This window comes from Corvus kubaryi, unplaced genomic scaffold, assembly GCF_017639235.1.
Source record: "Corvus kubaryi isolate FWS band 111438036 unplaced genomic scaffold, C.kubaryi_AGA036_p1.0 66, whole genome shotgun sequence".
In the NCBI taxonomy this organism is placed as follows: Eukaryota; Metazoa; Chordata; class Aves; order Passeriformes; family Corvidae; genus Corvus; species Corvus kubaryi.
Genome location: NW_024582054.1, coordinates 30,107,636 through 30,125,709, shown reverse-complemented (window position 1 = coordinate 30,125,709; position 18,074 = coordinate 30,107,636). Strand labels below are relative to the sequence as shown.

The 18,074-nt window shown below is 39.7% G+C and overlaps 1 protein-coding gene across 1 annotated transcript in view; it reads right to left on the bottom strand.

The window, feature by feature from the left end:
* The window catches only part of KCNH5 (potassium voltage-gated channel subfamily H member 5), a 144,821-nt gene that overhangs the window by 95,512 nt on the left and 31,235 nt on the right, over positions 1 to 18,074 (bottom strand). Inside the window, exon 6 of the mRNA XM_042047621.1 lies at positions 3,655 to 4,084. Within this exon, the coding sequence (XP_041903555.1) occupies positions 3,655 to 4,084 (430 nt within the window). The remainder of the gene's footprint in view (positions 1 to 3,654; positions 4,085 to 18,074) is intronic.

Sequence of the window (18,074 nt, the reverse complement as noted above, 5' to 3'; positions counted from 1 at the left end):
TTTTTCAAGCTGTTTCACCTGACCACGCTGCCACCTTCCCCCAAATGCTTTTTCCCTTCTATTTTCTGCTCACTGAAGGCCTGGCTGTGCTGAGTTGCAAGATAGTGATAGTGGTGTATGAACCAAAAGTTTCTTTCTGTTCTCTTTCATGATACATTCTTTTTTGGTGAAAGACACAAACCGAGTCAGTTTTACACCTGCATCTATGGCTGTGCTGCAGAAACCTCAAAGCTGGTTGTGGACAGAAGTAGAGCAACACACAGCAGCACAGGCTGAGGTTTTGTTTGGAGGCTCTGCGCTGACAGAAGATAATGGGAGGTTTACAACAAAGGTCTTTCCTGAATGATAAATGATTCCTGGTCTGTTGGAAGGATCTGACAGACCTACCTATTTGTTCTGCTCTGCACAGAGAGGGGATGAAATGACCTAGATCAACACAAAAGGTGCTACAAAAATCAGATTTTCAATGCATATTTAGCAACTCTAGGCAGCAAATGCACAATAGGTATTTAAACAATAACCCTTGTAAAAACCTTGCTCCCCTGTCACTGGATGCTTGGTTTGCTTTTTTTAGCTTTTCAAGTGTCAAGAAGCAACAGAAAAAATATTGCTGAACAGCACTGGACACCAAGATAAAACAAGTGAGGCAAAAAGAAATCTGAAGCTAGCTCCACAAGATGAGGTTAAGTTATTCAAAGCCTTCTTTCCTGCAAGACAGGTGATGTATTTCAGCTTAAATATCCCACTCGATCTGTCCTCACTGAACAAGCGAGTGACAAGCTGCCAATCCAACTGAAAAGCACCCCATCCATCAGGGCATCCCCCGCCCCTGCCCTGCACCAAGCAATGCTTTATCAGCACCTACAGAATCTGAATCTGCCTATTTTTAACAAGAACACCATTCTGCAATCCTGCCCACCAGAAGGATTTGCAAATCTCTCCAAATACTCCTCCCAGGTCCTGATAACTTTGCCAGCATGAATAGGAAACTTGGGGCTTTCAGAGCAAGCCGCAGCTCGCTGACAAGGCAGGGAAGATTTCCTTTCCTATCTGCAGTTTGCATGAGTAGGCAGCTGGGATTGTGATGAATTACTATCTCCGATTCCAGTGCTAAGTTTAAGACATTTATTTGGCATAGCCTGTTAGAAAAAACCACTGCCAGTATCAGCTATTGGTATCAGCAAACTTCTTCAGGAGAACTACCAAAGGTACTTCACAGCTTCTCTTTGTTTATAACAGGAGCATGTTTGTGGACCAGAGATATTTATTGACTGAACTGTTATTGAATTTTACTGAATGTTTATCTCAAAACACTGTTTCAAAAGAGAAACTAAACCATCTTGGTTTGAAAATAACTCCATTCTTACTTACACCTTTTTATGAGGCCAAATCCTTCTCCCGAGCTCAGTGGATACTCTGAATGCCTGGGAAATTGGATTTTCCATCAACTATTTGTTCGGCCTTCCTCTTTCATTTTGGAGTTCAGAGCATAAGGCTTTCAGCAGCTGGCTCTGCAAAGCATGTCTACACAATCCTGCAGGTCTGATCTCTCTGCACAAATACCGCAAATATTAAGCCCATGACCGGTGCCTGTTCCAAAGATGGCTTATTTTCTAACCAGTAGAAAAAGATCAATCAAGGTTTGGATTTCAGGAGCACTCATCCCACCGATGTGCATGGATTAAAAATATTCAAATCCACACTGGTGTCGTTGCAAAAGATTCAACTATGTGATGATAACTGAGCATTTTTACTTGTAAATTTTACTTGTAAATAAACCAAAAAGGTTCCTCCTGTCTGTAGCCTTCCTGCCTGCCACAATGCTCTTCACCCCACTCGCAAGAGAAGGCACATTTATTTTGGTGTTATTATTTTTATGCAATAACCAACTCAGTAGCCCTTTTGCCACGCTCCTTAAATTTTAGATTCTACTTTTGACTTTGTCTAAAAGCCTATAAACCTACACACAGTTTCCCAGCTGCTAAGCTCACAGTTGCCACTTATAAATTTGATGTGTACATTTAGTAATTTTGTAGACAACACTTATGGAAATTATCTGCCAGTGCCACATACACAGCCTGTCGTCAGTGTCAACTCCTACTTGTATTCCCCACCTTTAACATGAGTTTCAAAGATAATGAAGCAAGGAAACAAACCACCTAGAACACATAATCTCCCCTTCCTTTTCACTTGCTGAGGCCATGCCTGCATTTTGTTCTTGCTACCATTATAAATAGTAGTAATGGCATGCATTATGTTTTTATGGCTCTCACCACACCCTAAATCATTTACCAATTAGTTTTTTCTGTGAAATTCCCCTCTACAGGACAACAGAAGTCCCCTCAAAAAAAAAAAACCCAAACCAAAACAAGGGAAGTAACTATTACAACGGATAAAAAAATGTTCTATATCCATTTTATTCTCCAAACCCCCAGGTTCTGTAAATACCACAAATCAGTTTCAACAAATGGCTTATCAGCTCCTATGGGTTTTTGATGACCTATCCGCAACAGCTCACTAATGCTCTGCCTTGGGGATTTGCTTTTTATGGACTTGGAAATGTTTTGCAACATAACAACCCATCATGTAAAGATGGTGTTCAGCAGAAATTTCACTGCATGACTCTGCAAGAGTCCTAAAATTGCAACCTCTCTTTTTAAAAAGCATTTTAAAATCTCCAAACAAATGGCTTTAATCTTCTAAAGATCTAGAAACACTGTGGAAAGAAAACTTCCTTTTTATAGTTCAGTATTTCTCAGAGATGAGCTCCAAGTGTTAGCTGAGATAATTATCAGAGAGATTATGCAGATCTTATTATCTAAAGGTTTTGTTTGCTCTCTTGTTACATAATTGCTTAGTGTTTGCATGGCGCTCAGAAAATAGAAAGCACCAGAGAAATACCAAGAGTTATTTATTTAACAGAAGAGTAATTCTCCCAAATGGTATTAACATTTTAAGTTGTCTCTACTATATTTTGAAGATTTCTGGTTATCTATAGAGCGCCTCAGTGATCTAGCCTTGGCAGCACATGAAATGAGAAATGTGCCTTACCACTCCTGGTTTTGGACTATTTCAGCAGAGCTGTGAAACAGCAGGAAGCAGAAAAAAAGGTGCAATATATTGTCTCATCATTTCCTTCACTTCTAGCTTTGCTGGTGACAAAGGCTACCACATGCAGAAGACTAAATCAGGATTTATATCTCAAACCAGTGCCATAAAGTACACAATCAATTTATGGAATCACTAAATGTTTCAAGAATTGGATAAAACTACATCAAACGATTCCAGGCTTGTGCGAGTTTATAAACAAAACTTAGACTACCTGAATTCAAATACACTTTGCAACTTCTAACCAAACTCCAGCCAAAACCTTTCGAACATGATAAAAGCCATCTTTGAAGTGTAAAGATGAGGCCCCAAGTATGAGCTTGCCATTGGACACACTTATGTACCCAGACCACTTAGCCTTGCAAGCAATTTAAAAGCTACAGCAACTACACAATTTCAATACCTGTTTTCAAGAATTCCAAGTTCATTTCCTAGGTACCGCTGGTTTTTGTAGGATGTCAAGAAAGCTTATAGCAAGTGTGCTTTACAAGCATCGTACTGGCCACAGAACTTCCCTTAAACACAAGAAAATCAGATTTTACTTACAGCCAACCATCATCATGGCCACCGAGAAAATCTTCTCCCCATCCGTGGTTGGTGCTATGTTCCCAAATCCTATCGTTGTAAGGCTTGTCATGGTAAAGTAGAGAGAGGATATGTACAAGGAGTCTTTGCTGGGCCCTCCTTCCCACTGGCCCGAGCCCGTGGTGTTGTAGCGATATGGGGTCCCGATGCTCAAGGCCAGCTGGTAGAGCCAACTGTCCGTTTTGATGGTGTTGGTCAGTTCATCTATGACTTCGTAGTCCCCGATGCTGTACCAGATGCAGGCCAGCCAGTGGGCCACCAGCCCAAACACACACACCAACAGCACCAGCACAGCAGCACCATATTCCAGATAATGGTCCAGCTTCCTGGCCACCCGACCGAGCCGTAGAAGGCGCACCACTTTTAAGGAACTGAAGAGGCTACTGATTCCCTGGAAAAGAGTAAAAATCATTATTTGATCTGAAATATCTTGCTGGTTTGCACAGAAGGCTGTACAGCAATTCCTGCATCTGCTTAAAATCTTTCTATGTAATTTTTCAGGCCTCAAATAACAGAATACAAGATCAAACCCTCCTCCCCCCCCTCCAGTGCTTTTGTCCTCGTCAGGCTAAATTGAGTTTGGCACTCACTAGGTGGATAAATTACTTTGTTCAAACTCAGTCTTTCAAAGCAACAGGAGAGTTCTGTAGAATCCAAAGTTGGAAACAGCAAGTTTATTACAAAAAGGAGGGGTTCGATGCTTCGCCAGTTTAAAGTAAATTGGAGACACTGCTTTGACCTCAAGAAGATCAAAGGAGGTGGAAGAGTAGTCACAGATGGAATGACACCATCCCAGGGGAATCTTACTGAAGTTTCTCAGAACAGCATTTTATTAAATCCAAGCAGAGGATTGTTATTCTGGCCAAAACAGGGGCACACCTACTTCAACAACCCTCAACACTGAGAGATGCTCAAGAGAAACATCAGAACGTAATTGCAGTGGGAAATTCAGAGAAATCTGCCTATTGTTAGTCCCATCCACCAAACAGGAGCTGAGTAACTTCCTCTAGCACAACACTCTCCACCTCTTATTATCCTTCAAACATAACTCTGGATACTTTGTTATTTACAAGAAGTCTCACTGACTGAACATGGAACTAAACAACTGTGGGCACATCACCTTCCTGAGTGAGGGAAATACAGACCACAAGGCACGTGCCTTTGCACACAGGGTTAATTTCCTTTCCAAGCAACAGACAAATACTGCAGATATTTTCCTAAAGCAAGTGTTGGTGCAGTGTTGTTTTTCTTCCTGTCAGGCAAGATACATGAAGTACAAATAATGGAAATACAAATATTTAGGGAATAAGAGCACAAGGACCATCAGAAAGTTAATAGAAACATCCGAGAGGGGATAAGAAATGCATATGTCCTTCTCAATGCACAAAAGGTTTGAGAGTTTAGAGATGCAGAAAGAGAACAAAAATATGCTCTTGATCTACTGCAATCCCATGATATACCTAACTTGTGCATTAAATTAATTAGTGGCTCAAAATAGAAAGTTTGTAAAGGAAGCTTTCTCATATAAAACATTCAGAAGCTGAAGACATTTAATTTAAAGTAGAAATTAAGACATAGAAAGCAATGAGGCAAAAATTCCTAGTTACTGTGCCAAGATTAAATTGCCCTTTTCTATGCATCATTATCAAATCAGTCTAGTCAAAACATTGGCTAATTATATTATCAAACAGTAAAAGACTGGAGTTTCTGGAGTTTTCCATGCCAGAAGAACATTCATCTCTTTTGCACCTCTGTTTCTTCTTCTTTTTGCACCTTCTTTCCCTTTTCCCAACGTTTGAAGGGTAACATACATCTGATATTTCTAGATGTAATCTGTTTGGCACAGTTCTTGTATGCTTTTCAAATCCTGTTGGAATGTGTTTCAGATCCCCAAATCCTTAATAAATTGAAGCTCTATATTTGCATTCAAGTTCTCATGATGACTAATACCACAGAGGGAAGTGGAATTTTCCCATTTTGATTTCTGCATTTTGCATTTACACAAGACAGAGATCTAGTTTATCATCCTTATTTCCATCTAAATGTCTATCTATTTATTTGCCTTAGGATATATGACTGTGAGACACTCCAAGCAGCCAGCTTTTCCAATAAACTGGGAAGTCCCTTCCAATATTCCTGACAAAATGGACTGTGGCCAATGGACTACTGAATGAGGGTCCCACCCCAGAGAATATCCACATCCAAAAAAAAAAAAAAAAAAGATAACTTCAGAGTAGTTTTATAGTTATTCTGCAATATGTTTCACTGAGTTAACCTTGATTCTGAAAGTTTACAACTTGCAAAAGAAGGAAAAAACAGCAGGGTGTTTTTCTCATAGGACCAAATCCTGTTGCACTGGTCAAGCAGAGATGTATTATTTCCATTTTACTTAAAGAGTCACCATTCATTACCAGGATTAAGGTCAGAGAAGGAGTTAAGAGACCTGGACTTCAAACTTGGGGGTCCCTTTTTTACACCCAGTAGTTTGTCCCAGTGGCACAGCTTACACTGCACTTTTTACTGCACAAACAACCCTTGAACAGAAGAGTTTACAGTGTGACCTCCATCCCCCGCCCACACTTCATCTTCTCTCTCTAAGTTACATGGACAATTTATCAGTTGTACAAATAATATAAAAATACAGCATTTATTTCAAAGTCTGGGAGAAAGTTTGTGCTGTCATTTTGTCATTACCTAAGCACAGGTAACACTCATATCTCTTCTGTATGAAACAAAGAGAAATATTTCATTTTAGCTGACATTGAAATGTATTATTTCCAAAGAGTAATTCATTTAAGTCAGTTTAACTGTAAATCTTAAAGCCAGTTTAGTCTGACCCCTTACTTAAGGCCAAAAAATCAAGAGATACATTGAACATTCACATTTCTTGTCTAAGCTTCCAAAATAGAAAGACTATACTGGAAGCTTCAAAAGCCTCTTCCATAAAGCACTGTATAGGAGAGAGCAATTAAACAAATGCTAAATGAATATGTGATACATCACATATGGAGTATATCAGATATAGGTATGTATATGTATCAATTACATATGCACTAAGTACTGGCTGGATCAAGCTGGTACCTTCATACTTATAAAACTGCCAACAATTAATGCACAGTTGTTAATAGGCAAAGCTCTGCCTCAGATTCAGAAACAATGTCTTTGGTAGAAGTTATGAGAAAGACTAAGTGCCTTGAATTACATTTGGGCTATTAAGAAACTCAGTTTTCTAAACTCAGTTGATTGCAGGCTGCCTTTAATTTCATTTTTCTTTTAACTGTATTTATGCTCCGTAATGAATACTTTGGAAACCGTCTACTCCAGGATGAGCATCTGCTCTGACAGAAGCAACTTCAGCACTCGAGGAACAGAGAGGTGATTAGAAATTGTGAATGGAGAATGTAATCCAGTTTGGCACAGGCATCATGTAAATAAAGCACATGTTGGATGCTGGAGATCCAGCCTTCTGGGAGGAGCATTTGTGACTCCATTGCCATTTCAACTGGGCCAACTGTCTGTAACAGCTGCTGGGCTCTGTTCTCTAACTGAGACTATCTCCTTATGTTATCAAACATCCAGTCCACCCCTTAGGGTTTTGGCTAACATATTTTATCACGTCCTAATCAGATGAGGACACTCAGCTTGCTCATCATCAATCATCTCAGCTGCAGAAAATTTTCCACTGGAAAACCACCCACTCCAAAGCTGCATTTTGGGTGTCAAGTTTGGAACCAAATTCCCATCTGACACACATCATCAATTTAACTATCACAAATATGAGTCATGACAGTCTTTCCCAGGGACTTCTAAGGCCATTGGATCAAGAGAGGACAAGAGCAGTGGCCCTGAACCTGCTATTTTTGTACCACCATTTCAATTTAGGAGACAGCTGAAGCCATACAAAGGATGTAGACACTGTCAAATTTATCCAGAAAGATATTTTTGAGGGATGGATGTTTAACTTTGGAATTAAACTAGACATTCATGATTAAACAAAGCCCAAGCCTCTTGACACAAGCGCCTTGCAAAGTCTGTGTTCTCAAATTCTCTTGATACACTAAGAAGGGAAATTCAGTTTGATAGTGGAGGCACAACTGATGACAGCACTCAGTCTGATATGCAGAGGGACCAATCCTTCCTTTTAGAACAACCTGATTCTTGCCATTTCAGACCCTAGATGTTACCACCCTGTCAAACTTCTGTCTTCCAGGATGAAAGAAGTGTCTAAGCAGTGTATCTGCATCCAGCTGAACTTTTCCAGCCACCAGACTGAGACAGATGTTTCCCAAAACTGCGATGCCCGCCATGGGAATAGACCTGTGCCTCTCCAGCAAGAACAGGGAGCAAAGTTCTCTGGCACTTAATGAATCCCTGATAAGCCAGGCAATGGGAAGGATGAAGCTGCCAAAGTCGCGTTACACAGGGGTCAAGAGCCAAACATGCAAGAGGATGAAGGAAACATTGTCACTGATGGAAAATTAAGGTTAAAAAGGGCAGGAAATCATCTGAGTCCACAATGACTCTACCTAAAACCTCCTAAACAAGGGAAGAGAAAGTGGAGTCTGTTCTACACTGAAGGAGCAGCAGAATAGCAGAGCTGCATGTTTGTAAAATCTGAGAAAGAATAACTGGTTACTCACTAATCTAATTAACCTTTTCTGAAGTTGGAAATTATTGCATAAGTGTTTTTAAAAAGTAAAATAAAAACAAAAACAGCTATTAGTTTCAACCATCTAAATATACAAAAATCTGCTTAAACCTCAAAATTAAATCCCAGTATGCTGAAATGGTAAATCATGCATAACTTTTTCTTTTTACTAGGGAACAATATGTTTTTAACCCTAGGCACTTTTTCAATTAGATTTCACTCCATGATTTTTTATTTATTTGTTGTTAGCTGTGAGTACACACGCAACAGCAACAACAAAAAGAAATGAAATATGCATTTTAAATGTGTTCTAAAACTGAAATACTCCAAGCTGTGACAATGGGGACCGGTACTGCATCATTTAACAGAAAACACTGTCTCAGAAAAGGTCAGAGGAAAAAGAAAGAAAAACTTTTCTCTAAGTTTTGATGTTCAGCACACCATGGTTTTGAAGAATTTATGAAGTGGCCAAGAACCAGTGCTATGAAATGTTGGTAGGGCATGTTGCCACTGTAAAAGAGTGATTGCAGCATATACAGATGTGAAGCTAAATTTAAGCTAATATCCTTATGCTGGACACAAGCAATTACATTAAAATTGCTATAAAAGTGATCAAATCCTTGGAGGCGTTTGCAGCCGGGGCTCACCTCTGTGCAAGAGCAAAACAGTTTTGTGTGGCCACAGCATGGACTGAGCTCCAAGCACCCTCCTGGGTCTCCCAGAATGCTGCAAACTGATGGCCAACCATCCTGTCTGTGTGACAAGCCCATCTTTCCTCCCTGGAGAGTGAGGAGTGGGCCATGTCAGAGGAGTGATTCACCCCATCCATCTCTGACAGCTGGGGAGGGGATTAATCACCTCCCAGAGCTGTCTCCCTCCCCTCCCACTGAACACAAAAAAGCTGAGGGCTATCGCTTACACAGCTGATGTGAGGAGAAATCAAACCCATCCTTAGAAACCCAGAGAGCCCAGATCTGCACAGCAACCCAATCTGCATTGTGTGATTACAGAAACAGACACTACGGAGCACTGCCTCACAATGTGAGACTGATCCTGCTCCAGATGAGCTTGGGGAATAAATGCTATTAATAACAGGAGGCTGAGATGCTCTGCAGATGCAACAGCAGGCTTATTTCTTCATTCAACAGCCAATTACTACACATAATGTGATGCTACGCTACCTTCTGTTCTTACAGGATTTTGAAGAAGTCCCCATTGACCTGAAGAAGGAATTGAATCAGTTCATAAAAAAATGAACAATCGCAAAGTAAACTGGACTGGAGTTCTTGGTCTCAAAAGAGCAAGAGCTGGTAAATTATAAATGATAGTATATTGAACTAAAGATAGCAGTAAGTGAGGACAGGTGAACTATGAGAGGTCGAAGAGTCAGACACCTGGCAGCAGAGGACACCTGGAACGTCCTTACATCAAAAGGTACAAAAGGTTGTAACTCAAAGAAGGGGAAAAGCCTGTAAAGCCGGGCATCAGTTATAAATGAGTAAATAATCACCCAGAGGAAGAAAACAGAAACAGAGAACTGACAATATATAAGAAATAAAATATTTATTAACAGGAAACTACACCTTAGAGAGGAAGAAGAAGAAAGTGAGAATTGCCAAATGCCAGGTTGGACTTTTCCTTGCAAAGAATACTAAAACAAATCCCAAAGATCCTTCACATTAAAAATAGAAAAAAAAAAAAAAAGAACAAGTAAAGTGATCAAGCTGCAATGAAGTAAAAAGAATCCAGGCTTGGGCAAAAAATTAAATTAATCCTGAGCATTAGTTTCCAAAGATTATGTTGATATTTCCCAGAAAATCTAATGCATCAAGAAGGAAATAAACAGATACCTGAACAAATGTTAAGGGAAAGTGTAATTAGAAACTTTGAGATAAATCAAAATGCAATCAATGGAGCAATAGGTTTGCTAAGCTTAGGCTAGCTGGGATCTATCCAACGTTTCCTGATACCTTTCTCTGATAACACAGCCCATTTTCTAAACAAAAGAAATGCAGGATTTCAGTAACATAAAAGGTGAAATTATTATGAAACACAGGGAAAAGAGGGACCACCACCAGGATACCTGTGTGCCTGAAGAACTTGTGGAAAGGGTGGAAAAATGGAAATCATAAAAAAGGATCCTAGCAGGGGTTGCAAGTGGTGACTCTCAGCGATTTTGCTGGTTTCTAAGTGGCATAAACAGAAATAGTATATGGTCACAAAATCTGCTAATGGCACCTCTGGAACACACTGTCAGCTACAGAGAATAACTGGGTGGGAATAAAGGAAAATGTGATAAAGCTTGACAGTACAGAGTCCCAAGGCTTCCATTAAAGGGCAAATTAACAAAAAATGTCTACAACTACAAGGATCTTTAAATGAAGATTACTGGGAAAAAGAAATACTTGGGTTAATCCCACACACCCCTCCTACATGACTCGGAGCAATCAGTGAGCTGCACTCACAGAAGAGGCTAATCCAACTCCTGGACAGATCAGCTGAGTGTTTCCACCATCAATAGGAAAAGGCAAACCCCTGTTGCAAAGTGAAGATGAATCCTCCACCTGGAGTAATTTGTAAAGCTCTGCCCTGAAGAGATGTATTTGAACTTAGCTTCCTGCAGAGAGAGGCAGCTGGAACAGCCACAAAAATGTTCATAAAATTTCATAAATGAGGTGTCTAGACAAGATCAGTTTGCTTAGACTAAGGAAAGGAAAATAGGCGTGTTTAGGCAGGGGAGGGATGACTCTTCTTTCTAAGCACATCAAGGAGATAAACACGAGGGAGGGAAAAGAAATATTTAACCAAGGAGGATGGCAGAGGGAGAAATGCACAGACTGCAAATTAAGAGAGATTTATTAAGACACCATGAGGAAAGGCGGATTTTGACCAGTTTATGGGATGGGTGACACAATGAACCTGCTCAGCAAAGCTGATGACTCAGTGACTCAAAAGGACCCCATGAGTTTTACACCTATCTTTTTTCTGCTTTTGCTTTTATCCTTTGACAAATCGAAGTGAGGCAAATACAGTCTCAAGGGGGGGTTCATCTCACCTCAGCCTAAACTAGACCACAGAGGGGTTTGCATCTGAGCTAGTCACACTAGTGTCACTACAGTTAGTCACAGGTGAGAAACAGAAGTTTTAGGGCAGAATGACTCCTCAGACCTACTTTAGATGTGCATCTTAGAACATGAGGAGCCTTGCCCCAAATGTGCCTGTATCTCCTTGTGGACAATGCCTGGCCCCATGTTTCACCAGGTGAATCCCATGCTTAGCACATTTTGAAATTCAGTCCAAATAATTTATTTAAAGACGCGTGGGCAAAATTTTCCTTACCTTTCTCTCACCAGGAGTAACTACAAAACCAACAACCAAAAAAATAAAATCACCCAAATAAATCACGTAGCTGATTCTGTGTAGTCAAGCTATAGCTCAGCATTTATAAATGAAGCAGTGAAAAGGGCAGGGTTTGTGTACACCATGGGCAATCTCCACCAAACAGTTGTTGCATGATGGCACACAATGTAAGATAAAACCAAGTGCCTACAGATTTTGGGAATGACTGAAACAGTGAGCCCTGCCAACAGGAGCAGGTGAGCCTGCAGGCACACATCCAAAAAGTCCTATTCTGTGCAGTGCAGGAGGACGTAAAGGATGTTTGAAATGCAACCAGTAAATCATTCCCAAAAGAAATTTTTGAGCTTAGCTACTTAAATAGAGCTTAGCTCTAAAATCCCTGGTTAGCTCCTTAATGCTGCTTTACTGGAGTTAACGTTAAAATAAATCTTCCAACATGTATCAGAAATCTTTATTTCTCAGTAAACAATTAATATAATAAAGTTGCATAGTTACAAATCAAAATGAGGGAGTGAGAAAAATAAAACAGCAACATTTCTGATTTATCACCACTTTAAGAGCAGAATTTAGGGTTGTATTCAATTATGTAGATACACACAGGAGTAAAGGGCTTTGCTTCTTCTGCACAAACTACCTAGAGCCCAGGTCTAGATATGAGCAGAGCCCAGTTAATACTTGACCCTGCACCACTGGAAGCAATGGGAGTACTGACTTCAGTGAGCAAAAATTTGAGTCCTTGCAGCGAAAATGTAAGCAAGCAGGTTTTTCCATGCATTCTCTGAAAGGAACCCTAAATTTACTGCTTGAGATTTATCTTTTCTTTTTTTACCAGGGAGATGGAGAAACGTTCCTCTTTTTTTTCCTCTAACAGAAATGTCAATAAGCTGTAACATTATAAATAAACTTCCAGTGAACTGTTTATGACACAACTATACAGTGCAGCACATTCAAACAGTAAATAACTGAGGTTATAAAGAGAAGAGTGATTTCAAAATATTTCTTCTAGATGCAAGATCAGGGGATGTGGCATCTTGCACTATTTATTTATTAGTGCATCAGTGTGACCAAAAAAGGGGAAAAAAGACAATATCATGAAATATGATAATTTTCACTTACTTAGGGAAGGTGGGTAGAGGACAAAATGGGAATTTGTGCTACTCCCATCAGCATCACTTCAGTGAGCATCTGACCAGATTATTTCATTTCCTCATCTCCTTGTAAACCTTCCCCTGCTCTGTGAGCAAAAGGGATCACTCAGGACTCCAAGCTTCCCTTGGAAGTGCTCCACACACGATTTCCTCTGTTGGACTCTGTATCAGCTTATACAGCTCTGACTGAAGATTTGATTTAAATGGCTTGTACACAACATCTGCTTCCCCCTAATATGCACATCACATTAAAAAAAAAAAAAAAAAAAAAAAGAAAAAGAAGACCCCTGGGATGTTTATTTTCAGTTCAGTATGCCATAACCCACATTAGAGAGGTGCAGCATGAGGCTATCAGGTCACCCACGACCCCCTGCACTGGCTCTGGCTCAGCTCCTTTCCTCTCACAAGTTGTCCCTCACATCATGAAGACATTCATGTGTCTCCACAGGGAAAGCTGCAGAAATACCCCAGGCCTTGTACAGCATTAAAGTAGATGGTTAATTAATTTTTTAAAAAATTTAAAGCTGATTAATTAAACTGTGGAAGTACTTCAATAAAACCTTAAGAATAAAAGCCGAAGAGAAGAGGTCCAATTCTGTAAGTCAGTGCAGTGGAGTGATAGAAGTGAATAAGTGAAAGGGGTGCAAATGGTTGAAAATCTACAAAATGTATGCCTTCAGTGCATACATTTATATTTGGATACCATACCTATGCCATTGTATTACTAGACTGTGGTTTTTCACACACTACAACAGCATTCTTCATATTTAATTGTCTTCTGAGTACATAACAAAGGGGGAAATGCCAGGTCCCGGGGTTAGTGCTTCTGTCATTACATTGCTAGGAATTTTCCTCATAGTTTAACACTTGGTTCCAGGGATTTAGTTCTGGGAATTATTTTCTCCATGTCAGCCACCTGGATTTAAAAAAAGTACCTAGCCATAGACTGTACTTCAGAGCCAAAGTCCTATTCTTGAAACACACCAATTTATCTTCACCTTGCATACACCACTCAGACTCCTTCCTCCAAAAACCCTCCTTCAAATACCTCCCACAAAGGGAATGTTTGGAGTAAAGCACTGCAGGTGTGAACATGGCTACACCAGCTTTAGCAGCTTTTATTTGCTCTCAATTTACAGACATTGCAATTTTAGTTTCTATTAATTGCAGTGATACAAAGAAGTTTCTGACGGTGCTGAAGTAGATCGATAATAGTAATTAAAAGAAAATTACAATTACAAGGGCTCCATGCTTTAATATGCCCTGCACAGATCACTAAATTTTAAAGGCCACTGGGTCATGTAGTCTTACATTATTAAGCAACAGGCACAGGATTTTGGTTTAGGTCATTTCAATTTCTCTGCTTTCACTTCCAGCCATTGGCTTGCGAAAATTAATTTTTGCAGAAAGGATCTTTTATACAACTCATCTGGAAACCATCTATTTGGCTATCTCTGTGTACCACCCTGACTTCGTGTCCCTTTCTTCACAGTATGTGACAGGTCATTTCAGGACCATGTTTCTGGCAGAGATCAAGCTTCTAAGTTTTGTTTCATGACAAACTGAGAAATTCAGGAATCTCAGTAAAAATTCCCAGAAAACAAACAAACAAATAAACAAACCAAAAAACCCCCAAATCTTATTTTTCAAAATAGTAAGAGGCTTTTTCAGCTGAATTTAACCCTTAATTTGTAGACTCATTTTCCATTTGGTCAAAAGCTTGTCCATCCATCTAGTTTGGGGAATATTTATTCAAAATACTCATTTGCGGAGGCTCAAATGCATGTAAGGACAAGAGCCAAACACCTGCCCAACATCCTGGTGCCCTGGGATGGCAATTGATGTATGTGGTCCCAAAGGGAGCTGTGTATAGTTTGACCATATTTGATCAGCATTCTCAGGCACCTGCAGACTCATTTGCTGAGAATTTCATCACAATGTGAGTCTGATAATTCTGACTTGTATGGAACAAATGGTTACAAACAACCTTTCAGTAGCCCAGACTGACAAAGGTCAGATATTTATCTCTCTAATAGGCGGAACACATACAAAGGCTTCGTCTTGAGGTACCACAATTGTCCAGCTTCAAAAGCAGGGAGTCATGATTTTATGAATTTTATAAATTGGTGCATACAGCAATGGAAGAGTTGTTACATACAGCTCATTACTCGGGGAAAAGAAAATTAGAAAGCAGAAAAATTAGACAAGCAACATACAAGTCCAAGACAAAAAACCAATTTCCAGTCACCACACACTTCACAGCTTAATACCAACAGGAACTTCACAGGGCCAAAATCTTTGGATCCAAACATCATATTCCCCATTACTCCAAAGTTTTGTGGCTTTTTTTTTTTTTTCTTAATGTGAAAGAAGAGACAGACAGACACTTTTAGAGTAAATCTGAAGTTCCAGAGAACTCTTATACGTAAAAAAATCAGCCAAGTTTCAGAGACTGAGCACACACACCCTGCTCTGGCTTGTTCCTTGAAAACTGCTTGGATTCCTCAGTATGTACTGTACTGTCCACTCTCACACCTGTATATGGGAAAGGTTTTCTGTATGGTTTTGCTTTAGCCAGAACATATTTCAGTGCAGGAAATGCTGCCCAATTAGAAAAGATGTGCATTTTTCTGATTTCTGGGACTATCATCCTACCAACTTTCCTAAATCAGGTATCCCACTAGGATTCCACTTTCTCTCAGTTCATTTTTCTCCAGCCTATTTCACCTTGTTTTCCTACCCTTTCAAAATCACGTAGCCACTTAATTCCTCATCCATCACATCAATTTAGATCACTCTGTGCTGTGCAAAGTGTCTTTCACTATGTTACCTTTCCCCCTCCCTGTCACACATCCCAATCCCCTCAGCAGACTCCAGCAGCCTGGCTCTGTAGCTCCAGGCTTGGAAACCTACACCTCTAATTCTTCCTCAAATCATCTTAATCCCCCCCAGTTCTCAATTTGTGTGTCATAATCCTCTCCATCAAATCCTTCTGCTGAGGCTCTACATGCACTCAACAACAAAATAACTTTGACTTGAAGTCATGTTGGCCTCAGGTGGGAACTCCAGCCTTGACCTAATGCTGTCTACAAGGGAAATGACACCATTCCTACTGTGGCCAAGACTGGCTGCATTTGAAGAGCTACAACCCTCGGTAAGAAAACACACATTTCCTTTATTCAAACTGATTTTTTTTGTTAATCTTTCAATTTATCTCCTTAATTTTGGCATCATAAATAGCACTCTGGTGCTTAAGGCATCTTCATTCACTTTAAGCACCTGTATCACATAGAGCAGTCTACATCTACAATGTCGAGACAAAATCCCAAACTTTCTTGGCCATATCCTTCTTTATGTGTGAGAGATCTGCCCACAGGGAGGAAAAGAAACCTCCTGCAATGGTATTCCCCCTTCTCATCGAGCTCCTTAACAACTAGCAAAGAAGCATTTGATGCTTTATGTGGGACAACGAGGGTTGGATGTGGGAAAAACAAGGGAAATTTGGAATGTCACCTTTCACTCAGCTGGCTTTTAGGGCTGCTCACTCTGGTTTCAGTCCATCCCTCGCCACTATGCCGAGAACTCAAAGAGCACCAGGACCTGCACCCAAGGTCTTTACTGCTAAGCTCATTCTCTGCAACTTTATCTGGAATACCACCATCATCAACTTTAATGCTTTTATCCAACCCCAGGGCCAAGACACAGAGCTAAAACCTACCAGAATCACGAGGCAAAAGAACTCTTCTCTCTCCTACTTGCCTTAAGAAGGAAACACCTGCTTTCTAATGAGAAACATTGCTTTTAATCGGAGTATCTCTCCCAAATTAAGATTATAGATTTACTTATTCTTCACCTGTGAACAGTGTTTGAACACACTGCTGCTGGGGGGCAAAAAAGTCAAATCCCAGACAAGTAGTACCATTAAAATAAATGTTAAAAAACAAATAAAGAGCATTAATAACTGCAACCACCCAGAACACACAGACCAGCTCAAAGGACTTAAATGTCACAAATTTAGACATATCACAGAAAAATAAAAAGATCTCCCCTGAAAGACAGGGAAAGGGGAAGGGAAAATGTAGACCCAAGGAGGAAAGGCTGGCTGTTTACCTACCTGTTCTCAAAATCACTTCAATTCTTTTCAGACATTAGGGAAAGCTGGAGCTGGAGGGATTTGAACTCAAATAAATATACACCAGTACCTGCTGGAGGCTCCAGAGCCCTAACACAGCTCTTCATGACAAGGGAATCTTACTGTTGGCTTCTTTATTAAAAAGGAGTTATGTTTCATTTGTTTGAAGGGAAATGACAGCTGCTCTAGGATCAGTGGAGTTCATGATACCTTGCTACTGTTATTACATTTTGATTAACATTTGCCACTTTAGGTGTGTCTCAATTACAATGCACTGTGTCAAGATCCTCTTCCCTGTCACAAATATTGCAGATGGTTTATTTCCCATGTGAATGTTAGAGGTTAAGCTCATCCTTTAAATCTGTACTGCTTGGGCACAGAAATTTTCTGTTTGTTTTACATATTAGAGCACAAAAATCAGGAGATAATGCTGCATTTTTTTATAAAAATCAGGTTCCTCTGACTGAAATCGGTTATCTTTTTTAAAAAGATGTACTACATTTACAACCTTGCTAACATCACCTTCTTACACAGCTTTACTGTACAACCTGGTTTCAGATGGGCAGCCTTCATAGGATCTGGAATTTAAGCTGCAAGTATTACCACTTCTGTCATATTTGCTATAAATAAAATGGAACAATGTCAAAAGATGCAACTCAGCACAGAGGCAGGGATGGAATTTTAAAGGAGCTCTACAAAATTTGTAGCAAAGCCTGCATTAAAAGAAAAAAAAAAGAATGTGGATTTTCTATAGTGAGGATATATAAGTGCAGAATTGAGAATTAAAAAACAAACAAACAAAAAACCCCACTAAATGACATTATAAGGAAAAACTGTTAAAACGTTAAAAAATTAACTGAGGCTTTTTCTTCTCTCTATGGCCCTGAAGATAAAAAGCTCTAGAGAAAAATTAAAACAAGTCCTAAAGCCATTACAGTTGCATTTTAATAATGAATTCCTCTACACTGACTTGTGCATGCACTGTTTGTTGTAGTTATTGCTTGTTTTCTGTATTAGCTTAGGCCACAAGCTCAACTGCATAAATGTTAACACACTCAGCAGTTAAAAAGCTTTAATTCAGCATCCATCTAAG